Here is a 26,879-nt window from a genome sequence, read left to right on the forward strand (position 1 = left end):
GATCTCTTAAGTATTCTGGACCCAAGCCATGTAGGGCTTTGAAGGTAATCACCAACACCTTGTACCTTGCCCGGAAACTAATTGGCAGCCAGTGAAGGGATTTCAAAACCGGTGTTATGTGATCGGTACGACGAGTACCTGTAATTAACCTGGCTGCCATATTTTGTACAAGTTGAAGTTTCTGAACTTGGCACAAGGGTAGCCCCATGTAGAGCGCATTACAGAAGTCCAATCGAGAGGTGACCAGCGCATGTACAACTGTTTCAAGGTCTCCCTGCTCCAGGAAGGGGCGCAGCTGGCGTATCAGCCGAAGCTGATAACAAGTGCTCCTGACTGTCGCATCTACCTGAGCTGTCAGGTGAAGCGACGAGTCAAGGAGCACCCCTAAGCTGCGGACAGAGTCTTTCAGGGGAAGTGTGACCCCATCCAGAACTGGCTGACATAATTCCATACCTGGGCTTGGGTTTCCTATAACAAGTACCTCCATCTTACCTGGATTCAGCTTGAGTCGGTTTTCTCTCATCCAGTCCATTACCGCCCCAAGACAGGCATTCAGAGGAGAGATGCCATCCATAGACACTACATCAGTTTGAGACATAGAGAAATATATTTGGGTGTCATCAGCGTACTGATAACATCCTGCCCCATGTCTCCGGATGATTTTTCCCAGCGGCTTCATGTAAATGTTAAACAGCATAGGAGACAATATTGCGCCCTGGGGTACACCAAATTTTATCTCTCTTTTAGAAGAGCAACTGTCTCCTAGCGCCACCATCTGGAATCTGCCTGAGAGGTAGGACCGGAACCACTGTAGAACTGTGCCTCCGATACTTAACTCTCTCAGGCGTTCCAGAAGGATACCATGGTCGATGGTATCGAAGGCCGCTGAGAGGTCTAAGAACACCAACAGGGTCACACTTCCTCTGTCGATGCCTAGACAGAGATCATCGACTAAGGCGACCAAGACCGTCTCAACTCCGTATCCCGCCCTGAATCCGGTTTGAAATGGGTCCAGATAATCAGCTTCATCCAAGACTGCCTGTAGTTGATTGGCGACCGCACTCTCGAACACCTTGCTCAAGAATGGCAACAACGAGACTGGCCTATAGTTATTTCTATCCAGAGGGTCCAGGGAGGGCTTTTTTAAGAGTGGTCTGACCACTGCCTCCTTAAGACAAGAAGGCACGGTACCCTCCCTGAAGGATGCATTGATTATATTATTCAGCATCAGCTTGACTATATCACCCCCCTGGACAGCCAGCCAGGATGGGCAAGGGTCAAGATGGCAAGTCGTTTTTTTCAGACTACTAAGGAGCTTGTCCACGTCCTCAGTACTTACCGACTCAAATTGATCCAGTCTAACAGTAATGGCGGAGGCGTTGGATGCCTCTCTCATTGCTTCTGACTTAAAGTTGGCATCCAAATCAGCTCTTATCTGAGAGATTTTATCTGTGAAATAATCATTAAAAGCATTACAGTAAGCTATGGTTGACTCTAATAGAGGGTTCTGGGTGGGAGGGAGTTGTGTTAAACTCCTTACCACCCTGAACTGCTCAGCTGGACGAGATTTCACAGACGCGACAGATGCAGAATAGAAAGATTTTTGGCTGCATCTATCGCCACTTGATAGGACCTAAGAAAAGTCCTATGAAGTATCTTATCAGATATGAGTTGAGATTTCAGCCAACGCTTCTCTAGTCGTTGTCCAACCCGCTTCATTTGTTTAAGCTCTTCAGTGTACCAAGGGTTACGGTTTTTAGTGGGTTGGAAAGGACGCTTGAGAGCGATCATGTCTATAGCTCTGGTGATGTTGTTATTCCATAAATTAACCAGAACTTCAACAGAGTCACTGGCACTGCCAACCATATTTATATTAAAGTATTTTATATTATTGAAATAGTTATGTTTTATTCTGTTTGTAAAGTACCATGTACATGGATGGTGCTATCTAAATTGATGGTGATGGTGATGGTGATGATGATGGTGATGGTGGTGATGATGATGATGATGGGATATGGAACAATTACTCAGCCAAAACTCAAAGCCATTGCACAAAGTCCACTCCCAAACTCCCCAGCCAAAACTGAATGGACTTACTGTTGTGTGTTCTGGGAGCCGTAGTCCCTCTAAAGTAGCTCATAAGCTCTGCCCCAAGCTGTTGTTGTTGTGTTCCTTCAAGTCGTTTTTGACCTATGGTGAGTCTAAGGTGAAACTATCATAGGGTTTTCTTGGCAAGTTTCTTCAGAGGGGGTTGGTCATTGCCATTCTTTGAGGCTGAGAGAGTGTGACTTGCCCAAGGTCACCCAGTGGGTTTCAATGGCTGAGCAGGGATTTGAACCCTGGTCTCCAGAATTGTAGTCCAGTGCTCAAACCACCATGCCAGTGATGGCGAACCTATGGAACACGTGCCAGAGGTGGCACTCAGAGCCCTTTCTGTGGGCACATGTGCCATCGTCCCAGCACGAGTTTGCCAGAGTTTGTTACTAGAAAGCCAGAGGGACATGGCACTTTGCAATAAATAAGTGGGCTTTGGGTTTCAGTTTGGGCACTCGGCCTCAAAAAGGTTCACCATCACTGCAGTATGCCACGCTGGTTCTCCTTTCCCATGCCATCAGGGTCCCATTTATTCTTTATATTCTGCCGCACAAAAATCCCAGTCGTCCATCTTCCTAGGTTCCTTGATAATTTGCACAGGGTTCAAAGCCCAATTGTGATTCATTTGGAAAGACACTGGAAAGTATTCAGCAGCCTCCTCCAGGAATTTTGCATCAGGCATTACTTTAATTTTGTTCTTGTCTTCTTATGTCAGCAAGATCAAAAAGTGCAAAGTCGCCTTTCCAAGAAGTTTAAAGGTCAAAACTTCTTGCCAATCAAGAGCAGAAATTTACATAGAAATTGCAGATTTCACAGTTCTAGTGGTTACACCAGGTATTGACTTACCAGGTTTGTGTTCCTTTTCAAACTAGAATGCCAAGAGCCATTATTTAGAGCCAGGTACAAACAACAAAGAATTAAAGAGTAGGGTATCTCTCAGCTCATTCTGAACCTAGGAATTTATTTTCATTGCATGACCCAGTGTGGTGTAGTGGTTTGAGTGTCCGACAGGGACACTGGGAGAGTTGGGTTCGAATCCCCACTCAGCAGTGGGCAACCTTGGGGAAGACACTCTCTCAGAGGAAGGTAAGGGCAAACCCCTTCTGAACAAATTCTGCTAAGAAAACCCAGTGATAGATTCACCTCAGGCTTAAATTGGAAATGACTTGAAGGTACACAACAACAAAAACATGACTTGAGTTGAACTGAGCTCATTTACATTCAACCCGCTTTGATATTTGTCCAATAAGGAATTATTTGTAATTCACATGCTTACATTTTTACCAAAATCTGACAGTTTGGATGAGTTATTAGCATAGCAAAATAGTCCTCACAAAGTGCAATTCTGTATACATCTACTCAGAAGTAAGCCTCATTAGGTTCAGTGGGGCTGCATCCGCACTGCAGAAATAAGCCAGTTGGGCAGCACTTCAACTCCCATGGCTCAATGCTATGGAATTCTGGAAACTGTAGTTTGTTGTGGCATCAGAGCTCTCTCACAGAGAAGGCTACATGTCTCACAAAACTACAGTTCCCAGAATTCCTTAGTGCTGAGCCTTGGCAGTTGGAGTGGTGTCAAGCTGGATTATTTTGGTAATGCGGATGCAGGCTGGGACTCAATAAATACAAGACAACAGCCAAATGGGCACTAGAATCATATAAAATATCTATTTCATTTTTATATAACAATCAGAGCAGACAGAGTTGTTAGCTAAATAATTTTTTAATAACACTGTCCCTGCAACAATTGCGGAGCAGACTTCCACTCTTACAATAGCCTTGTGCTTACTCTAAGGTCTGTTTCACACACAAACAAGCAAGGCTGCAAATAAATTGCCCAGGCCCCTCTGTGCAAGGACCAGTATCAGCCCACTGGGAAGAGCCCCATGGAGTAGTGATTTGAGTGTCAGACTAGGACCCGAATCCTGGCTTGGCCATGTAAACCCACTGGGTAACCTTAAGCAAGTCACACTCTCAGCCTCAGAGGATGGCAATGGCAAACCCCCTCTGAAGAAATTTGCCAAGAAAACCCCTTGATAGGTCCACCTGAGGGTCAGCATAAGTGGGAAATGGCTTGAAGGCACAAAGCGAAGGAAGGAGAAAAGGAAGAAGAAAATGGAAAAGGAAGAAGAAATAAAATAAGGAGGAAGGGGGAAGGAATAAAAGGATAAATGGATAAAGGGAGGGGGAAAGGGACAAAATGGAATATGAATAAACAAAGGAAAGGAATAAAAGAGCTCTCTCTCTCTCTCTCTCTCTCTCTCTCCTTCCTTCCTTCCTTCCTTCCTTCCTTCTATTTGTGCCAGTGCAACTACATATAAAATAGACCTATTTTCAGCTGGGAGACAGAGAAGATGAGGAACCCAATGCATTGTAGCTATAAAGAGTATCTGTCCAGGACTGGACTGGGGAATCCTAGGCTCAAATCCAGCTGTGAAGCTTCTTAGGAAATAAAGAGGGAAAGATGAACTCATCCACAGACCCTCACCCCCCTGCTGTCATGCGGAAGAGGGAAACATTTGTGTCCCAGGACCAGCAATTGCTAAGACCTGAGAGAAATTAAACACAGATTTTATTGCAAGCTGTGTCCCTCATTAACAAAACAAGCAGTTGCTCTGTAGCTTTCCTAAGAGGACTGGCAAAGCATTCGCACGCATATGTGTGTGTGTGTTCATTTCAATGTGTGAACATGCAGGGAAACAGACATGTCTCCTTAAGGCAAGACACATATCAATATTACAAGAAAACAAAGTTAACCAAGTTGTTTCCCCTGCCTTTGATACAGGACATCTTCCCTTCTCATCTTCTTCAGAGGCAGCCAGAGCAAGAGGCAGAAACATCTAGAAGTGACGCAGGTTTTTGCATTGCCAGTCACCAAAGCAAGGAGGGAACAGCAGAGAGAGAGAGAGAGAAAGAGGTTAAGAGGGAGAACAGCAGCTGCTGTGTTATATTCCAGAAACACAACTGAATGAGATCCAGCGGAAGGGAAAACAAGGTCCCAGCTAATGAACAAGATGAATTATTGGCTTGAGGAAGGAAAGAAAGAAAGGTCAGGACCAGGAAAAATGTAAGGGTGTGTGTACATACTGATTCTACTGACTAACACGGCTATATCTTTGAATTCCTCCAGGTCTCCAGTCTATATACATACTATGTAAAGGCAGAGATCCTGTCTGGTTTTGGATGCTGAGCAGGGTCAGCCCTGTTTAGTACTTGGATGGGAGACCATCAATGAACACCATGTGCTGTGGGCTCTATTTCAGAGGAAGGAACTGACCAAACCACTTCTGAGTAGTCCTAGGCTGTGAAAACCCATGGGGTCACCATAAGTTGACAGGCATATTCACAAATGACTTGAAGGCACACAACAACAACAACAGCAGCAACAACAACAACAGTGCCAATGGTTGCATGGGTCACCTAACCACCAAGGAACCTGCAGCAATTGCTCCAACTGCCCCACTGATAATCCAGCTATGGGTTGGGTTGTAAGGACATCCATCTGGAGTCCGACCCTCTGTCATGTCAATACATTAGCAAGCCATCCAAGCTGTGCAGATTTGCTGTGTGTGTGTGTGTGTGTCGCCTGTATGACAACGTTAATGGCAATTAGCATATCACACAGACAGTTTTCCAGGAAAAACATGAGCTAGCCAGAAGATGGAAGGATATGGGGAAAAGGGATTATGTCACCGTTAACTAGAACTTTATCTCACCTCCATTCTGACTAAGAACTGGCTGACCTCACTGCTATTACTATCCCTTTGTCTCAGAAAATAACACAAACATTCACACCAACAACAGTACACAGGTGCACACTGGACCATTTGAGTGCCAGTGAGCATCCCCTTCAATATAAGATTTTCTTCCTCGGTTTCTGACTGTGTATCCGCACTGCAGAATGAAAGCAGTTTGATACCGCATTAACTACTGTGATTCTGTCCTACGAAATCCTGAGATTGGTAATTTGCTGAGGGCCAGTGTGGCATAGTGGTTTGAGTGTTGGGCTAGGACACTGGGAAACCAGGGTCCGAATCCTGGCTCTGCCATGGAAACCCACTGGGTGATCTTGGGCAAGTCACACTCTCTCAGCCTCAGGGAAGGAAATGGCAACCCACCTCTGAACAAATCCTGCCAAGAAAATCCTATGAAAGGTTTGCTTTAGGGTTGCCATAAGATGGAAAGAACTTAAAGGCACACAGCAAAAACAACAACAATGATGCACCAGAACTCTTTGATAGACCAGGCTTAACACCTCACCAAACTACAAATCCCAGGATTCTGTAAGATAGACACTTGGCAGCGGTTCCTTCTGGGAGAAAGGTGGCATACAAACGAAGTAAATAAAATACAATAAAATAAACATTAAAATGGTGTCAGACTGCTTTAATTCTGCAGTGTGGATACACCCATGTTTTCCTTAGATTCTTCAAATTAGCCTGTAGAAGATATCTATTGTAGATCTGTGCCAACTTTTGTTTTCTTTCCTTTCTTTTGGGGAAAAGGCAAGTGACTGTGCCATGGAGAGAGATTACCCCTCAGTTGGTTATGGTCTCTGTTATACTATACATACTGTAGTTATATTATTGTGCTATTATATGAGACAACCCAAAAATTAAAGCCCTGCATCGCCAGGATGTCATGCTGTAACCACACTTGTTTTCCCTACACAACCCAATTTCATCAGCAATATGCACATGATATATTTTGTCAAACCACCTCACCAGTGTTGGTTTTAAGACTGAGCTTAGAAAATTCCTTTTTTGGACTGCAATTATTCTAGTAGAAACCTTTTACAATGTCCATACTATAACTTGGGGTAATTCACTTTGACTTGTGCAAAATTTTGATTTTTAACAAATCATTCCTAGAATTCTCCAGTCAATATGGCTAGTGGCCAAGCTAACTGGGAAATTCTGGGAGCGCTAGGCCAAAAAATAAAGGAACCTTCCCAATCATAGAGATAGATGAGACCCCAAAGGTCACCCAGTCCAACCCCATTCTGCCATGCAGGAATACACAATCAAAGCACTCCCAACTGATGCCCATCCAGCAACCAAAAGCAACCAAAGAAGACTCCACCCTGGGTAATCAGATGTCCTCACCGCAAAGGAGGACAGGGACCACAAAATGTGGGACATTCAAGAAAAATGTAGGGCATGACCAAATAATAATAATAATAATATCCTGCCCTTTCCCCAAAATGGGACTTTAAATGGCTTACAAGATTAAAAACAGTACATTTAAAAACAGAAAAATATTACATTAAAACAATTAAATTATTACATTAAAACAAATTACCTGTATTACAATATTAAAACAGATTGCATACAAAAATAAAATAGAGTTAAAAAGATAAATGTGTTGAAAATACTTTAAAAGAATACGACATTCAGCCCGATCTTTAAAAACCTTTCGCTTTAAAAGCCTGTCTGAAGATGAAGGTCTTTGCCTGCTGGCGGAAAGTGAACAAGGAGGGAGCCATTCTGGCCTCCCTGGGGAAAAGTTAAAAACACTAAGACAAATACAAATTTATGCACTTTAATCCTATTCAAAATGGAGGACGTTTTGGAATTCCTCCTGGACAGAAGGTTGACATGTAGGACATGTCCTGGAAAAGGGGGATGCCTAGTCACCCTGGACTCCACCACTCTCCGAAGCCGCATCTTCCACTATTGAACAGCTCTTACTGTTCTGCAAAGGTCTTTCCCTGTAGTTTGATTTCCTGGGGTTTGAATAATTTTAAAGCAAGTCTGGTCAACTGCAGAGAAAAGAGGCCAATTTCAGTCCCTGTACAATCCCACACATTATTGTGTTCTGGTGCGCCAAAATTGATCTTGTATCACTTTGGGTATCATTTTTGTTAATGGTGGGGGCTCTGAGAAGTGAGGGAAATAAACCACCATATTTATGCTTGTTTTTAATTAAACTGGCCAATTTTCTCAAGGAGGGAGAGAATCATCCAAAAATTAGCAGGATTTTTTTAAAAATTAAGAGTTGAGGGCCTTGAAATCTCTGGGCAGGTAGGATTCAGGGGCCAGGTGTGGCCCAGAGTCCACATTCTGCCCACCCCGCTTTAAAGAAGCTCTCCAGTGGTACTGAATTCATTGGGGGACTGTGGCCCAGCCTATTGCATAACCCCTTTAAAACCTGGAGTGTATTCCAGGTTTCGGTTCAGATTACCTATGGGATTGCCTCTGTCCCGTACGCTGAAGTCTTCTGGGGGATATTTACTTCAGCCATGTTGCTTGGCCATATATGTCCCATGGGAAATGTTGCAGGATATGAAATATAAACCACCAAAAATGTATTCTGAAGAGTTTCTGAGAACTCATTGTCTACTTTAAAACCGGCCGATGGATCAAAAGATTTCAGTGTGGAAATTTCCTGGGAAAGGAAGTAGTTTTGTGCAGTGTGGCATTTTCAGTAGCATTTTGGTTTTGTCTGAGTTCTTTCTATCTTCCCCGCCAACACCTCTGCAAAGCTCTCAGAGCAAAAGAATGGAAATTTCCCATTACTGCATCAAAGGCTCCTGCTCTCCAGATAGCCTGCTCAGCTGGGGTCATGTGCTCCTCCAGGACATTAAATAATTCAAGGCCCAGGAAGAGGGACAACACAGGTCCCACAGGCTGTTCTGTTTGCTTAGTAGATATAATAAAGGCTCTTTTTTTGCTGGTTACAATGCAGAAGGTGGATCATCATCTGGGCTTCCATTTTGTATTGAAGCTCAGACACTGGCTCCATCCCTGGTCCCTGGCTTTAATGAGTTGGTCTGTTTCTCACCAAGAGGGCACCATGATCCACAGAAAAGGAAAACCAATTGGTTGGATTTCCACAAGGTTCTGCCCCGGGTTGGTGTTATTTAACATCTTCATAAATGACTTAGATCAGTGAAGGGGAACCTTTTACAGATCGAGTGCCCAAACTCAAAGGCATTCCTGCACCTGGTGTTACTCAGGGAACCTCCAGGGGACTTCTGCCTTCTGGGAGTGGGACTTCCAGGGGCAGGACTTCCCCGGATACAACTGAAGGCCCAGGAGGAGGAACAGACCTGCGCCTGTTCCTATTCTTCCCCTGCCCTCCCATCTCTCTGCATGCCTTCAGAAATGGCTTTGCGTGCCTAGGTTCTCAACTACAGACTTAGATGATGGAATAGAAAATTTTCAGATGACACCAAATTAGAGATGGGTAGCATACACACCTGATGGCAAGCATGGTGTAGTGATTTGAGCATTGGACTGTGACTTTGGAGGCCAGGGTTTGATTCCTTGCTTGGTCATGAAAACCCACTGGTGATCTTGGGTGTCTCACACACGCTTAGGCCCAGTGAACCCTAGATTTGCCTTAGCATTGCCATAAGTCGGAAAGGCACACAACAACATGGAGAAACAGAATGGTTCCCAATAGGCAAAAAAATCAGGCAAGGCTGTATTCTATCACCCTCCTTCTTCAACTTGTATGCAGAAAATATCATACAAAAAGCAGGCTTAGGCTGAGAAGAAAGAGGAATGAAGACAGGAGGAAGGAATATCAACAATCTGAGATATGTGGATCACACCATATTCCTAGCAAAAACATTACAGACTTAGAACAATTAATAAAGAAGGTCAAACAAGAAAGTGCAATGGCAAGCTTAATACTGAACATAAAGAAAACAAAAATAATGACCATAGAGGATCTACATAAATTCAACCCAGACAATGAAAAAATCAAAACAGTAAAAGAGCTCCCCTACCTTGGATCAAACATTGATCAGAATAGAAAATGCACCCAAGAGACAAGAAGACTAGGAACGGGAAGGACAACCATGGAAGAACTAGAAAAGACCCTAAAGAGTATACAACTAAGCACTAAAGTCAGAATTTTCCAAACCATGGTATTCCCCATCACCATGTACAGATGTGAGAGCTGGAGAGTGAAGAAACCAGACAGAAAGAAGATTAACTCATATGAGATCTGGTGCTGGAGAAGAATGCTAAAGACACCATGGACAGCCCAAAAGACAACCAAATGGGTTCTTGAACAAATCAAGCCTGAAATTTTCCTGGAAGTCAAGATGATGAAACTGAGGCTGTTGTACTTTGGCAACATCATGAGAAGGCACGACTCATTGGAAAAAACAATAATGCTGGGAAAGGTAGAAGGTAGTAGAAAGGGAGGACTCCTACATGTCAGATGATTAGACTTAGTCATGGAGGTTATGGGCCAGAAACTAAGCAGACTGATAGAGGACAAGGGATTTTGGAGATATCTCATTCACAGGGTCACCATGAGTCAAGATTGACTTGAATGCAGTTAACAACAAAAACAACAAACCTGCCTTGAGTCTCAATATTAGAGAAAAAATGGGATATCATTGTGATTACAACTACCCTGTATTATTATTATTGTGATGTCAAAGGCTTTCACAATCAGCATCCATAGTTTTTGTGGGTTTTTTGGGTTATGTGGCCATGTTCTGGAAGAGTTTATTCCTGACATTTTGACAGCATCTGAAAATCCCAGCCAGACATACTAGTAGAACGTCAGGAATAAACTCTTCCAGAACATGGTCACATATCCTGAGAACTAAAAAAAAACTACTATTACTACTACTACTATTACTACTACTACTGCTAGAAAAGTAACAAAATGAGTAGGAGCAAAATCAAATTATTAGTGCAACAAGTAATATTTTCCAATTAATTTTTAATTTTAATTTTCATGGGAATTGCACAGGAATTTTTAATAGATCCCCCCCTTCACATTTAATTCCATTTTCTAAGTATTTTGCTTGCTTGTTTTTCGCAGTAACAGCAGATTTCTCCATGTGGAAGGTAATACATTTTAGGTTTAAACTTTAAACTTTTTAAATATAAGGGTCTGACCTTATTTTGGGAATAGAGTTGGTTCTCTTAGAGAACTCCTTTAAATTTTGAATTGAAGCCTGAAATGTATTCAACACCCTACGGACATAGAAGTCACCAGTTGTCACTAGATTTCTGCACTTTCCAAGCTGTGTGTGCCCCTCATTCCTTGCCTTGGTATGCTCCCCCACCCTCCTGTCTTGCCTGTCTAAATTTTTACATCAGCGGTGCTGCAAGCCTGTCGATGTTGGTCATCTCCCCTTTCTGGCCTCCCGTGCAGCGTTGGCTCTTGGAGCTTGGCCTGGTTATTCGAATGGATTTCATAGCCTTGGCTCATGCTTTCACCAACAGCTGAGCTGACTCACGGTTGCCCATGTGATGCATATGATATGAGTAACTCCCGTGGATGAGAATCACATCCATCGGCAGCTCTGTCCCTCAGAGACAGCAGGGGATATCGCAGTCACAGGCTCACAGCCTTTTAGGCTCAGGTGCAGGGTTGTCAAATCTCAGGAGCTGAGCCAAAGTTGCAGGATTTTGGTTTCCTCTGCTCCCTGGGGAAAAGAGCCAAATGACAAAGAAATGGGTCAGAATCAAAAGGGAGAAGCTATTCTCTGCTTGGCTTCAGAGCTCTGACTGTTACCTCTAACTGGCTTCTGTTGGTATGTAGAGAGATCTTGTACCACCCTTGAGACTAAATGAAATAAAGAAGTTGGCAGCACGAGCTTTTGTAGACTTCAATCTACTTCCTCAGATGTATGTGCATCTGAAGAAGTAGACTGAAGTCTACAAAAGCTCCTGCTGCCAATCTCTTTATTTCATTTAGTCTCAAGGGTGGTACAAGATCTCTCTACATACTGATTCTACAGACTAACATGGCTATATCTCTGAATTCTACCATTATGGTATCTGTTTGGTTCGGCCACTAAACAGAGCTGGGAAATATTAAAATGTAAGACTACCAACTCTCCAAATCCTCCAAACTATGCTGGCTGGTGGACACTGTGAGCTGCAATCCCCAAAAGGCAAAGCATCCAAGTTCTGCCACTGGGCTAGCAGGCATGGGCCATATCCCTCTGTATAAGCTTGCCCCAGTCTCAAGGCAGGTTGGTGGGACAGGCAGTACATGCATCAGAATGCTGCTGATGATGACATTCAGCTCTGTCTCTCCTTTCTAACTCCAAGGAAGCTGTTCCAGTACTAAACCAGTGTCTGTTGTCATTAACGGACTGGATGAGGGCAAACAAATTGAAGCTTAATCCAGAAATACACCTGATCAGTCGGAAGGCAGATCAGGGAATAAGGATCCAGACAGTGCTGGATGGGGTTACACTCCCTCTGAAATCTCAGGTTTGCAGTTTGGGCATGTTCTTGGACTCATCCCTGAGCCTAGAGACCCAGATTTCAGCAGTGGCCAAGACTGCATTTGCACAATTAAAACTAGTAGGTCAGGTGTGTCCAGGGTGACCAGATGTCATAATCTCAAAAGAGGACAAGGCACCACAAAATGTAGAACATTCAAGAAAAATGTAGGACATTCCAAAATAAAAGCTAAGAACATGCATATAACTATAAATTAATTTCATATGGATTATTCAGAGCTATGTTACATAAACCCTATTGTATTCTGTACGTCTCAACCATATTTTTCTGATGAATTTATCTTGATTAAAATGCCTGTTGGCTTGCAGTATACTTACTGAACTTTCAGCAAGGCGAATGCTTAAAATGGTACTTGATTATCAACAAACCCTTGATTGAATCTATATTTAAATTATTCCATTCATTTGTCCATTGTGCTTGAAATTAAGGGGGAAAAGAACCCTTTGAACATTTGCATTGTGTCCTCATGTAGCCCATTGCTTAACACCACATTTGCTGTCCTTTTCCCCTCCAAGAAACAAACTTGTCCTTAGCTCTGGGTGCAAGTCAGCTGCTGCCGCTCCTAGGAAAAAAGAACTTTTAAAAGGACCCATCCTATCCCCCTATTTGCAGCAAGGATAGGCTGCCAAGTAAACATATTTCTCAAAGGGGAACAGGAAGGTGTTACTCAATGGGCTTTTTAGTTATGCTCAAAATGGAATTTCCCCTGGACAGAAGGTTGAAATGTAGGACATGTCCTGGAAAATGAGGACATCTAGTCACCCTGTCTGTTTCTGGAAGAGTCAAATCCAGCCACAATAACACATGCCTTGATTACATCCCTGTTGGATTACTGTAATGTGGAGTTACCTTTAGAAAAGGTTCAGAAACATTAGGAGGTTCAAAATGCTGCATCTAGATTGTTGACTGGGGTGGTTATAGAGTATTTAACTGCCTTGTTGAAACAGCTTCATTGACTACTGGTCTGTTTGCTGTCAGAATTCATATATTTTGTCTCTATGGAGATTATCGCACTGGTTGTTTTTTCCCTATCTGGGCATGGGTTGAGACCGTGTGTTATCACACAGCTCTGTGCCCACATCGGAGGCATCCTGTACCAGATCAGGACTTCTCCTGTACTTTGCTAAAAACGAGATTTGTCCATTCTTAGCAAAGTAATGGGAGAAGACCTGATCCGGTACAGGATGCGTGCGATAACACATGGTCCCATCCCGGTCTCTGCCCCTTCCCAGATCAGGAAAAAAGCAGTGCAATAATCTCCATATCTAAAATATACATATATACATACATAACAACAACAAAACTATAAACACTTCAAAGCAACAAAAACAAACAATAGTAACATTACTGACTTCCCAACCCTTACTGATGACTATATTCCACAATTTACTATCCTTCCTTTAAAATAATATATTTATGTTTCTACAGCATACAACCTGTGTTTAATCTGCAAAACCTAAAATCAGTGTGTGGCCCCAATGAAACTGTAGAAAGGTAATAAACAATTCCCAATCTTTCTTAAAATTATGAAAGGGTTTCTCCTTCATCAACATGTTGGGTAAGGCATAGGGCAGAGAGGTGAGGTTAAGGGAGAATGAGGGCGAGAGAGTGCAGAGAGTTTTATTCATTTTCTAACAGTTTTCCTTTTGTTTATACCAGCTGTAATCGCCTCACGTCCCAATTTTGCAAGAAACATGGGAGATAATGCAAATGCAACCAAAAGGGTGAAGAATCTCAAAACTATAAAGCCCTACAAGGAGCGACTTAGGGAGCTGAGTAGGTTTAGCCTGGAGAAGAGAAGGTTAAGAGCTGATACAGTAGCTTTGTTTAAGTATTTGGAGGGGTGTCATATTGAGGATGGAGCAAGCTTGTTTTCTGCTGCTCCAGAGACCAAGACATGTTGCAATGGATACAAACTACAGGAAAAGAGATTCCACCTAAACATTAGGAAGATCTTTCTGACAGTAAGAACTATTCAACAGTGGAAGGCTCTGCCTCAGAGTAATGTGAAGTCTCTTTCTTTGAAGGTCTTTAAACAGAGGCTGGATGGCCATCTGTCAGGGGTGCTTTGGTTGTGAGTTCCTGCATGTCAGTGGGCAGGATTGGATGGCCCTTGTGGGTCTCTTCCAATTTTATGATTCTACACTGATAACCAAACAGTCATCTTCACATGGGACAGCATCCACAAGCTAATTACAAAATGTAAGTGACTTCTTGGAAGGAAATGCACCTAGTATGAAGCTGCTCTGTCAACATTTCTCCTTGAATCCCTTCCATGGACTGATATTCAGCAGACCTCTGGACCAAAGCGCCTCTTTAGCAAGACCTTGTTGGCAGGGCCTCTGTTTGTTGTGTTCAGCTTCAAGGGCAACAGCTACACAACAGCTGCTGGAGGGTGACACTTTTCAGGGCGTGGGCTCAGCCACCTTGTTTTGAGCTGCCTGTTTTATTTTGTTTTTGAAGACAATTTTCCTTCCAGCACTTCTTTGTTTTCAGTTACACATGGGCCAGACTAGCAGACATCCATCCTTGATTATTTCATTCTTTCATGCAGAGACAAATAATTACTGTATATTTCTCTCTGATGTGAGAGAAAAAGAAAAATTTTGTACAGTATTTTCTCCATGCTCAGGCATCCAAAAGTGTTCCAAAAGCCTCTTTTTTCTGCACAGAAAAAAACCATAAACTGGGCCAAGGACAGAGCCCTGTGGGACTCCACTGGTTACTTCTCTCCAGGATGAAAAGGTGCCATTGTTGAGCACCCTTTGCGTTCGGCCGGTCAACCAACTACAAATCCACGTAACAGTTGCCTTGTCTAGCCCACATTTTACAAGCTTGTTTGCAAGAATGTCATGGGGAACTTTGTCAAAGGCCTTACTGAAATCAAGATATACTATATCCACAGCATTCCCTTCATCTACCAAGCTGGTAATTTTATCAAAGAAAGAAATCAGATTTGTCTGGCGGGATATAAATTAAATTTAAAAGTTTATTATTCTTCCCCAATAGGGTTTCCTGACTATCAGGTAAACTTATTCTACCAAGAAATAAACAATAAGGAATATTCTTTCCATTCTTACATCACACCATGTCTTTTTTCTGCAGCCTCATCCTTACAGGATGGTGACATGCATGTGTTTGGATTGTACACTACATGACTCACATTAAATGAGTCTTACAGCAAATCAAGCCTGAACTCTCCTTAGAAGCCAAACTGACTAAAGTGAGGCTGTCATACTTTGAACATACCATGCAAAAATGTGATTCATTAGAAAAGACGATTATAAAGTGAAAGGCAGTAGCAAAAGAGAAAGTCTGCATTGCAAGTTGATGGCTGGAGCTCTTGGAGGTCTCTCATTCAAGGGTTACCATACATCCAAGCCAACTTGACAGTAAATAACAACTGGGGTTCACATATAGTGGGCCCTTGGTATCCATTCGGGTCTGGTTCCAGGACTCCCTATGGATATCAACATTTGTGGATCCTCAAGTCCCATTAAATACAACGACAAATTGGCATCCCTTATATAAAATAGCAAAAACAAGATTTGCTTTTGGGAATTTATATTTTTACAAAATATTTTCAAGCCATGGATGGTTAAATCCGTGGATAAAGAATCTGTGGATATGGAGAGCTGACTGTTTTTCCATGCTCCCCTGCTCTACACTATGTTGAAAAAAAAATTCATATTGAGATAACTATTATTATTATTATTATTATTATTATTAAGCTTTATTTATAAAGCGCTGTAAATTTACACAGCGCTACAATCTTTTTAATTGGACGGTTCCTTGCCCTCAGGCTTACAATCTAAAAAGACATGACACAAAAGGAGAAGGGAAAGGTGGTGGGGAAGGGGCCTCTCTAGTAGGATAATACATATAAAATACATAGCAATACAGGAAATGATTCAATAAAACAGACAACAAAAGAACAACAAAAAGCAAGTGACAATTATGCAATGCCTGGGAACGCTTCTCTGAACAGGATGGTCTTCAGCTCCGTTTTGAAGCTGGTTAAAGAAGTGATGGCTCTTGCTTGTGGGGGAAGAAGGTTCCAGGAGTGAGGGGCAGCAAGTGAAAAGGGGCGAATCCGGGATGGGGCAGAGGAAATCCTGGGCTGTGACAGCAGGCCTTGACTACCAGAACGGAGGGCCCTGGTGGGAAGGTGAGGAGAAAGCTATGGGATGCTGGGATTTGTAGTTTGGTGAGGTATTCTGTCAAAGAGGACTGGGGCCTCTCCAAACTACAGATCCATGGGATGGAACTATGGCAGTTAAAGTGGTGTCAAACTGCTTCATTTCTGCAGTGTGGGTCCACCCAGAGAGAAAGAGGGAGAAGAAAAAAACCTGCTTCATTAGCTAGCCCAGGCATGTTGAGAAAAAGGATAGGCCTAGAGTTTGGCCACAAAAATAGAAAATGTAAGAAAAGTGGAGAGTGAGGAAAGATAAAACCTGGATCCACTGGAGGGGGGGGGGGAGCTGATCTCTAAAGTTCAACATGGTTTTATTTACTTATGCAATTTACCTGATATAGATGTTTCATTTCACAAGTCTGTACAGGTATTGTTAGTTTACAATAGAACGTCCACCCAAAAAAATTGAACTTTTCTTCTGTTTCATGCTCTAGGAACTTATCTGTTCATTCCACATTATTTCTGCCTCTGTTAAAGTAATAATGCCCTGGAACTCACCTGCTTGGTTCACTGAGGTATACCTGTCCCATCCCCTGTTGAGCCTCTCTGTGGTGCTAAAGTACAGCAGAGGTCAGATTCAGAACAGTTAGTTCCTCGTTCTTTTTCTGGCAAAAACCCCAAGGGAACAGAACAGTAGCAACCTGAGTCTTGGGGTGCATCTACACTGTAGAAATAATGCAGTTTGACACCACTTTAAGTGCTGCAGCTCCATCCAATGAAATCTTAGAATTTGGAATTTTACAAGATCTTTAGCCTTCACTGCCAAAGAGTGCTGGTGCCTCACAAAACTATAAATCCCAGGATTCCATATGATTGAGCCATGGCCGTTAAAGTGATGTCAAACTGCATTGTTTCTACAGCGTAGATGCACCCTTGCACACAACATTTTGCACCCCAGGTGTCAAAATATTACAAAAATACTCCTGTTCTGTCGATGTGTCTTCTTGCCTTACTAGTGTTTCCCTCTAGATCCAGGATTGTCATGGGCAGTCTTCCAGACATTGTCGGATTGCAGCGCCCAGTTTTCTCCACCATTGGCTATGCTGGCTCAGGGTCATGGGAGTTGCAATCTATCACACTCAGAGGGCAACATTGTGCATTGATCCCTACCTTTGATAATTGCAGAGTATGGAAAATTACTTTTTGGGATTCCAGTTCCCAGAGTCATTTGAAGTCATTGCATGCACTTAACGCAGTGATGTCCAAACTCTGGCCCTCCAGGTGTTTTGGACTTCAGCTCGCAGAAGAAGCCTAAGCCATCTTGGTTAATGGTCTGGGATTCTGGGAGCTGAAGTCCAAAACATCTGGAGGGCCAGAGTTTGGACATCACTGCTCTAACATTTCACAGATGAAAACTGGGCACACACGGCCAGACAACATCAATTAACTGCCACAGAATCTTGAGATTTGTTGTTTGTTGTGGCACCAAAGCTCCCTGACACAGAAGACTAAATATCTCACAAACTTGTAAATCCCACAATTCCATAGCATTTGAACCACTGCAGCTAAAGTGGTGTCAAACTGCATTAATTCTGCAGTGCAGATGCAGCTTGTGTTGCATGAAAACAACTATTGTATTTTGAGCACAGTTTGGAACAGTTATAGTAAGCTGAGCACAAAGATGGAAAGAGGGAGGAGAGAGAAACTGGGACATTTAAAAATAAGCTGAAAAAATGGGAGGACAGAGGATTTATAAGGGAGTGTCCCTGCCAAATCCGGACAATGGCAGGGTTGTTGCTGTTGTTGTTGTTAAATTATTTATTTATGAATATCTCATTCTTTTCTCAGATCTGGGACCCAGAGCAGCTCACATTAAAAGAACAATATAGTTAAAAACATAGAAAAGTGATACATTAAAACAGAATTAAATTGTTATAATATTAAAATAGATTACTTATTAAAAGAATAAAAATACAGTTAAAAAGGTAAAATGGGTATGCCATTATAGCACATTCTTATCCAGAATAAGGTTTAGAAACCACAATTCCCAGAATCCTGCAACCAGTGAAATCATTGGACAGGCAGCTGGAGGGATTTGGGAACTGTAGCAAAGAGTCTGTTCCTTGTCTCTGTTTTATTGTGATAAAAACCAGACTTTGTCGGCATGGTTTTTATCTTCCAAATACCACACTGTACTTTGCTCTAGAACATAAAGAACAGAACGTTCATCTAGTACAACAATTTCAATTACTTTTCCATTCTGGCCTACCTGTTAAAACCAAATGTATTTCTGGAGTGTTTGGATTTTTGTCTTCTTGTGCTATTTGTGCTAAGCAGAGACATATACACATACTTGAAACAGAACTAGATTTACACATTTACTAAAAGAAAAAAGATTTTACAGGGAATAGGACTCACTCAAAGAAGCCATGGTTGTCCTCAGTTTGCAAGACTTTTGCAGGGCTGTTGATGAGCCAGCGTGGTGTAATGGTTTGAGTTTTGGACTGCGACTTTGAAGACCAGGATTCGATTCCCATCTTGGCCATGAAACCCCCTGGGTGATGGTGGGCAAGTCACACTCTCTCAGCATCAGATGAAGGCAAACCTTCTCTGAACAAATCTTGCCAAAAAATCCCATCATAGGTCCACCTTAGAGTCACAGTAAGTTTAAAATGGCATGAAGGCACACAACGCACCAGGACTTACTCAAGGAAGCCATGGTTGCCCCAAGTTTACAAGATCTGAGCAGGGCAGTTGATGACCTTAGAGGTCTCTCATTCATAGGTTCACCCATATGTGAAAGTCAACTTAATTGCAAATAACCACCACAACCACAACAAAGGACCCAAAAAAGAAAGAGACCATACAATCATTTTCAGTTCTAGGGAATATTTGGTTGGTATGTCCCTTGGAAAACTTACCTTTTTGGACAACTATTTCTATAGTCCCCCCAGTCTGCATAACCACTAGTCATACTGGCTGGGGAGTTCTGGATTTCTCCCTGCCAAATCCTTGAGCCAACATGGTGTGGCAGTTTGAGTGTTGGACTAGGACCCTGGGATACCAGGGTTTGAACTTGTTCTTGGTCATGGAAACCCACTGGGTGACATTTGGAAAGTCATGGGTCCTGTTTCCACTGGCCCTACATCTGGGTCTAATCTCCAATATTATGTTCCCCAACTGGCTCCACATAAGTCACGATGGTGGCCACATGTAGTGGTGCAGCATTGTTCAAATTGGCCAGCTGGGCTGACATCACAGTGATGAGTACTGTAGTCGTCTTTCTAACACTTTTACTAATAAATGTGTATCTATCCATAGACAAGAACATATGCAAATGTAATAGACATCCAAGTTCATTTTTGGGGAGTTGAGGTGCAATTCCTCTTTTTGGGCTTCTTTTTCATCCCAAATGCCACAAGCAATGGAATGTGTTTACCCTTTGCTTTCCTGCTCTGTGTCCTAAGGCCCGGCTTTGTCATCGCTAATAGCTGCCAGTCACTCTTAGCAGAAGATTTACCAGGGTGCTAAGTCTCAGCAACTTACTGGAACATCAGCTGCTTCATAGCATTATGTCATTCTCACATGATGGAAGAGTTTGAGGATTTAAAAAAAAAAAAGACAGAATGGAGGCTGGGTGGCAGGGGACAACACCACAAGTGAATCCAAAGCATCTGGTGAACATTGTGTCCACCGTCTGTCCTACTATTTGGTTAAGGAGCTCTGCAAATTAGATTGTAGGGCCATGATGATCTTCTAGGAAGAGCCTCTTTTTAAGAAAGGGATGCTGAGTCTACTGCATTCCATGAGAGATGCATCCCTCCTGCTTGACATCCTTTTTTCTGCTATTTTCTACTATATCTAAGAACTTGAGTCAGCCAGAGGTTGTGTGTTGTTGCTATGTGCCTTCAAGTCATTTTTGATTTATGGCAACCCTCAGATACAGGAACAGGGATATAGTATCTAGACTGAGGGAGATAATAGTACCATTCTATCCAGCTTTGGACAGACCTCGCCTGCAATATTGTGCCCAGTTCTGGACACCAAAATTCAAGAAGGCTATTGATAAGCTGGAGTGTGTCCAGAGGAAGGTGACTAAAATGGTGAAAGGTCTGGAAACCATGTCCCATAAGGAGTGGCTAAGGGAGTTGGGCATGTTTAGTTTAGAGACAAGAAGGTTAAGAGGTGACATGACAGTCATGTTTCAAAATTTGAAGGGATGTCAAACCTCTTTGGTGATCTTGGGCAAGTCACACCCTCTCAGCCTCAAGGGAAGGCAATGGCAAACCTCCTCTGAAGAAACTTACCAAGGAAACCCCATTACAGGTTTGCCTTATGGTCACCATAAGTTGGAAATGACTTGAAAGCACACAACAACAAGAACAAAAACAAATTTTACTTGTACACCACCCTGAGACCTTCTGATATAGTGCTGAACAGAAATATCCAAAGGCCCCAAATTAATTAATTAATTTTGGAGGCCCTAGGAAATTCATGGAGCCTATACACTGCATATTCCTCACTTGATATAAATGAATATCTAATATGAATTACACTCAGCATTTTTTAAAAAAAAATCTTGCCAATGAATGCAAAGTCTCCAAATGACACAAATGGATGCATCTTTAAGTCAGACTGTGACTACGGTACACAGAAACCCAGCAATGGAAACCTGACTTGTGGCCATAAAACATTGTTCTGACTTGAACATTCACAGATCTCTCAGTTCACAGAACCTCTGCCTTTTCTCTAGCAGAGAGACATCACAGCTCGCCTCCCACTCTCTTCTGCTTTAATCACAGCTATTTTAAGATTCAGTATTAGACTAACTGTGCTTGTGCATGCATGCACACACACAGAGAGATAGATGCATATTTGCATTGGTGTCACAGATAATTCAGCTGCAACTCCATGAATGTCTATTTGTTAGTAAGTTATAAAAAATACTGTATGCATTTGCAGAACAGATTTCTGAACCGTAATCTGATGGATAACAAAACTAGGATGTACAGAATGGGGTCTGTTAGGTGGCCAACAACTGCCAAAATGGCTTAGGAGATTTCTGCTCTCTTTCTTTTTTACATTTGTTGGGATATGTCCACACTGGATAATTAGAGCAGTTTGATACCACTTTAAATACCATGTCTCCAATTTATGCAATCCTAGGTTTTGTAGTTGGGTGGTTAGACTCCTCTGCTAGACTAGGTCTAGTGCAATCCTCTTAATCATATCATTATGGAGGATTCTAAGTTCCTCACTAAACTGTAGATCCCAGGATTCTCTATCATGGACAGGTATCATACTGCTATACTCCTATACTATACTATACCAGTGAGTTTGGGCCAAAACACACTGCAGAAACAATCCAGTTTCAGACCACTTTAACTGCCCTGGCTCTGTGCTAGGGAGTTCTGGGAACTCTATTTTGTCGTGGAACCAGAACTCTCTGAGAAAGAAGGCTAAATGTCTCACAAAACTACAGATCACAGAATTCCCCAGCATTGAGCCAGGTCAGTTAAATTGGTCTCAAACTGGATTATTTCTGCAGTGCGTTTTGGTCCTTTGTCTGTATATTGGGCACATCTACGGACAAGTGAAACCCAAGGATCAGAGAGCAGAAGGGAAGGGAGTCACACTTTTCCCTCTGCCACCCTGTTTCTGGGAAGAATGTCAGGTCAAGGGTCCAGGCTGGCCCCATTTATTGGTCCAAGAAGAAATGGCTATTTCAGTGTTTCCCTTTCTTTCCCCATCCTGCACTTTGCCCATTAGCCTGTGAGCCTGGTGACACATAATGTATTATCTTTTAATGTCTGTATAGAATTTGAGAAATGCTAGGTGCTTGATAAGTGTGAGACTGGTTTTAGAAACCTATGAGGGTGCACATCATTCTGCAAAAGATGCTGCTGTTATCCAAAAAGGTGAGAGGACTGGCCGGGGGGTGGGTGGGGTCCCCACCAACAGTGTCAGCATCTTTAAATGTTTGGGAATTATTTAACTCAAAGGATACTTGGCCAGAAGCTGGGTAACTTGAGGATCATATTCACTTGTGTATAGCAGTACTAACTGTGAAAGGACTGTAGGTTTAATGAATTAAAGGTTTTATTTTGAAATAAACAGAAATATTATTATCATTATTATTATTCTGCCTTTCTACCAGTATAGGGACTCAAGGCGGCTAACAACATTTAAAGCAGTACAAGTTTTTTTAAAAAGCAAATCATTAAAATATAAATACAAAGTTTAAAAACAATTAAATACTTTTTATAAGTTAAAAACAATGCACAGTCAAATTTAAAATATATTTCAAACTCTTTACAACCAAACACACCATAGCAATTCAAATGCAACCAAACACACAATAGCTATTCATAGACACACCATGCAGAGCTAATCGAAATGAAGGAGCGAAAATTGGATAGTGGAGATTGAGGGTTGTAGGTGGTGGTGGTAATACTTACCTGTCCTGAAGAGGAGACCATGGAAAATGGCATATGTCTCAGATGAAGTCTCAGGGAGACACAGTGAGTGAAAAAAAACTCTCTGTGAACACATGAGGCTATGGTTGGCACTGATATTTATACCTTTTACCTAGTGTTTGGGTGATGTCTAGCAATATAGCAAAGACCTAATGGTCTTTTCATGGAACCAACAATGGGATTCCAGAACAACTGATGGTTTCTACTTCAGATTAACAAAACAGTGGTTGGGATTTAAGACAACCCCAAGATAGCTGGACAAAGAAGTTATCTAAGAACACCGCAAGGGGATAGGTATAAAATATTGGCTTACTCACTGTGGTGCAATGACTCCTCCTCTGTCTGTTGGTGCAAAGGATATGTGAAAAACCTGGAGGAAGAATGAATGATGAGCTCATCCATTTTAACCTTTTCCTAGGTCCTTCACATGCCTTTGGGGCCACACTCCTTTCCCATGGGAGATCTTCCTGTATTTCAAAAGTCATTGTGGCCTCTTAAATATGCTTGGCTCTAGATATAAAAAAATTGAAGATCCCAATGTACAGCATGGGACTGCAACATATGCTAACTGATTGGGAAGGGCAAGACTCCAACTTTTCTGCTCCTCTTCCCAATGCTGAGTTAAATGAATGCAGCCTGTTTTTGCTTTTTGAACTTAGTTTGCAGCCATTGAAGTAGGCTGGAGCCAAAAGGGGAAAAGTGGGAGGAGGACAGAGAAACTGAGACATTTTAAAAGAAGGTGAAACAGTGGGATGACAGAGGATTAATCAGGATTGTCCCTGCCAAAACAAGGCTTTAGGAGGGCAGCTTGTTTTCTGCAGCTCCAGAGACTAAGGGGTTGTACAGAATGGCCTGAAGGGGCGGCTGGACACCACCTTTTTTCGCCCCAAATCGGGGCCGCGGCAACTGCACTCTGTGGCCCAGATCTGGCCTCTAGAGAGTGGGAAAAGGAGCTGCAAAAAGCAGCTCCTTTTGTACCCTCTAAAGGGCACCATGGCTGCCACCATGTGGCATGATGACGCCTTTTTGGCGCTGTGCCATTTGGATGTAGTGCCAGAGGTCTGTCATCATGGTCCATGCTGTGTGGACTGGCACGTGCCAAAACGATGTCCCAGTGGCAATGTTAGGGCATTGAGCGTGTGGATGCTCAGACCTGACTCAACCCACAAGCCGGCCCTTTTTGCTGGTCTATACAGGGACTAAGACATGAAGCAATGGATTCAACCTATAGGAAAAGAGATTCCACCTAAACATTAGGAAGAACATCCTTACAGTAAGAGCTGTTTGACAGTGGAATATGCTGCCTTGGAGGGTGGTGGAGTCTCCTTCTTTAGAGCTCTTTAAATAAGTCTGGATGGCCATCTGTCCGGAGTGCTTTAACTATGACAGTGTTGGCGAACCTATGGCACACATGCCATAGGTGGCACTCAGAGCCCTCTCTGTGGGCACACATGCTGTCACCCTAGCACAGAGTTTGCTAGAGTTTCTTACTAGAAACCCAGAGGGATATGGCACTTTGCAATAAATAAGTGGGATCTGGGTTGCATTTTGGGCACTCGGTCTGTAAAAGGTTCACCATCACTGAACTATGAATTCCTGAATGGCAGAATGGGATTGGACTGCATGGCGCTTGGGGTCTCTTCCAACTCTATGATTCTAAGTGCTGATATTTAGGACTGGGGTGCTTGAAGCTATTTAAAAGTCAGAACCATCTGAAAGGAAGACCAAGCGCTTAAACCCTGCAACAAGCAGCCAATAATAATTTCCCTCTTATTGCTCCTTGATGGATGAAAGCTGAAGCCAGTGCATTTCCCTGTGTCATGCCAGTGGCCTTTTCCCCTTTCCAAGTTCTGTCTCAGCTGCTGCTGCGTCATCTTAGGAATGAGAATAATAAACCCTGCCCTTTGCATGTAAACAGAGCTGCATTTGATTTCATTGTTGACAGCACGGTGGAAATAAAAGAATCCCACTTTTTTTCCGCCCAACTGCATCTGGGTTGTTGTTGTTGTTTACAATAGCTGATACCCCATTAAAGAAATCTTCCTGAATTCATTGTTTGAGTTTTAGTTGATTAATTCATCAGTTCATCTCCATAAAACTGCACACGACAACGTTGTCCTAATAAAAAACAGACATTGTTTTTAGACAAGGGACATGAGTCACGGAGGTCCCCTCCCTGCTGTGAGATATGGAAAGGGGTGTTTCTTCTGGAAAAGTTACTTTTCTGGATGACTCCCAGTGGCCAAGCTGTTTGGGGGATGCTGGGAATTGGAGGCCAAAAAGTAACTCTGCAGGAAACACTTGCCATCCCTAGCTATTATAAGCATTTTCTTTATTTCTTGATGGTATTTCTGTGCAAAAGTTAATGCATCATAAACTTGACCTGATAGTATTTCAGCCCCACTTTTCTGAGCCCAAATGTTTCCATAAAACACAAAATACAGTGATAAAACACAGCATCAACCAAAGACTATTATAAATTCACAGGAAAGTGGAGGGGGACAACAATGAAACTGGAATGAATGAATAGAAACATTGGGTTTGAGAACCAAACTTATTCATGCTTTGAGTAAATTGTTTGAAACCAATTAGATTTAATTTAGTCATTGCTATATTACATCCTAATGATTCAACTAGTCTGCTGTAAATATGGTTAAATTTGAATCCATTTCTCTTGCAAATAACATCATTATTGCTGTTGCTGTTGCTGTTTGGGGGTCGAACAACCCTTTCACAGGAGTTGCCTAAGACTATCGGAAAACAGTAGCAAAATTACAGTTATGAAGTAGCAACGAAAATAATTTAATGCTTGGGGGGTCACACTGACATGAGGAACTGTATTCCTCATGGAAATGGTGGGAGAAAAGTAGGGGCAAGGGATAATGCCCTGGTGGCACAGTTGTTAAAGGTCTGTATTGCAGCCATTCACAGCCACAAGGTTGTGAGTTCAACCCCAGGGACTCCAGAGTTGACTCAGCCTTGAATCCTTCTGGAGGTTGCTAAAATGAGTACCCAGCTTGTTGGGGGCAATTAGCTTACACATTGTAAACCTCTTAAGGAGTGCTTAAATGCACTGATAAGCGGTATATAAATGTACTTGCTATAGAAATGTAAGCCGCTCTGAGGCCCTTTGTGGCTGACGAGTAAGGTATAAATACTCAAAATAATAAATAAATAAATACTTGCTATAATGGTTTTATGTATGTTTTCTTTATATTTGTAGTCAATTTCATTTTGTTTCTTCTATGTGTTTTGTCTGACTTTTTTGTAAATTGATTTGTTAATATTGGGAGAGGGAGAATCATCTCCAAACCCTGAATAAAATGTGCTTGTGAGGCATGAGATTTGTTTCAAAACACTGCAGGGTCCAACATTCCTCCCTACCACATTTTTATACATTCAGTAGTTGCATGCACATCTATGCTTCTCCATCAATTCCCATTAGGGCATTGCTGGAAGGCCCATCTCCTCTGTGGTCATTGTCGATCCTGTATCATATTCTAGACTTATCCATCTCCCTTGCTTGGCACTGTCACTTTTGCTGTCAGGACTGCAGTTTCTAGTAGATCTTGCATGCGGGCCTTGGAAACAGTAAGACAGAGGTTTAGCTTCTTTGTACAGCTACCAGTCTCTGAACAGAGAGGTGGACCAACAAATCAAATGTTGGCTTTCACACCAGTATTGCCCATTTTCTGCTTAGCTTAGCCTGCCTGTGTGTGTGGTTTTGTGCCTTCAAGTAGTTTCCAACTTATGGCAACCCTAAGGCAAACCTATCTTGGGGTTTTCTTGGCATGTTTCTTCAGAGAGGGTTTGCCATTGCCATCTTCTGAGGCTTAGGTCCAAAGTACAGTGGTACCCCGGGATACGAAATGACCGCCTTACGAAATTTCCGGGATACGAAAAAATTAGATAGGAAAAAACTGTTCCGGGTTACGTTTTTTTTTT

The 26,879-nt window shown here is 42.4% G+C and overlaps 1 protein-coding gene and 1 long non-coding RNA gene across 2 annotated transcripts in view; both read right to left on the reverse strand.

Annotated features, from left to right (window-relative positions):
* The window catches only part of MKLN1 (muskelin 1), a 145,243-nt gene extending 128,180 nt beyond the window's left edge, over positions 1 to 17,063 (reverse strand). Inside the window, exon 1 of the mRNA XM_042467105.1 lies at positions 17,017 to 17,063. Coding sequence (XP_042323039.1) covers positions 17,017 to 17,048 — 32 coding nt within the window. The 5' untranslated portion in view covers positions 17,049 to 17,063. The remainder of the gene's footprint in view (positions 1 to 17,016) is intronic.
* Positions 17,064 to 24,495: 7,432 nt separating this feature from the next.
* The window catches only part of LOC121930426, a 16,364-nt gene continuing 13,980 nt past the window's right edge, over positions 24,496 to 26,879 (reverse strand). The window contains exon 3 of the long non-coding RNA XR_006103939.1: positions 24,496 to 25,052. This is a non-coding gene — a long non-coding RNA (uncharacterized LOC121930426). The remainder of the gene's footprint in view (positions 25,053 to 26,879) is intronic.

The sequence above is a fragment of the Sceloporus undulatus genome, chromosome 5 (assembly GCF_019175285.1).
Source record: "Sceloporus undulatus isolate JIND9_A2432 ecotype Alabama chromosome 5, SceUnd_v1.1, whole genome shotgun sequence".
Lineage (NCBI taxonomy): Eukaryota > Metazoa > Chordata > Lepidosauria > Squamata > Phrynosomatidae > Sceloporus > Sceloporus undulatus.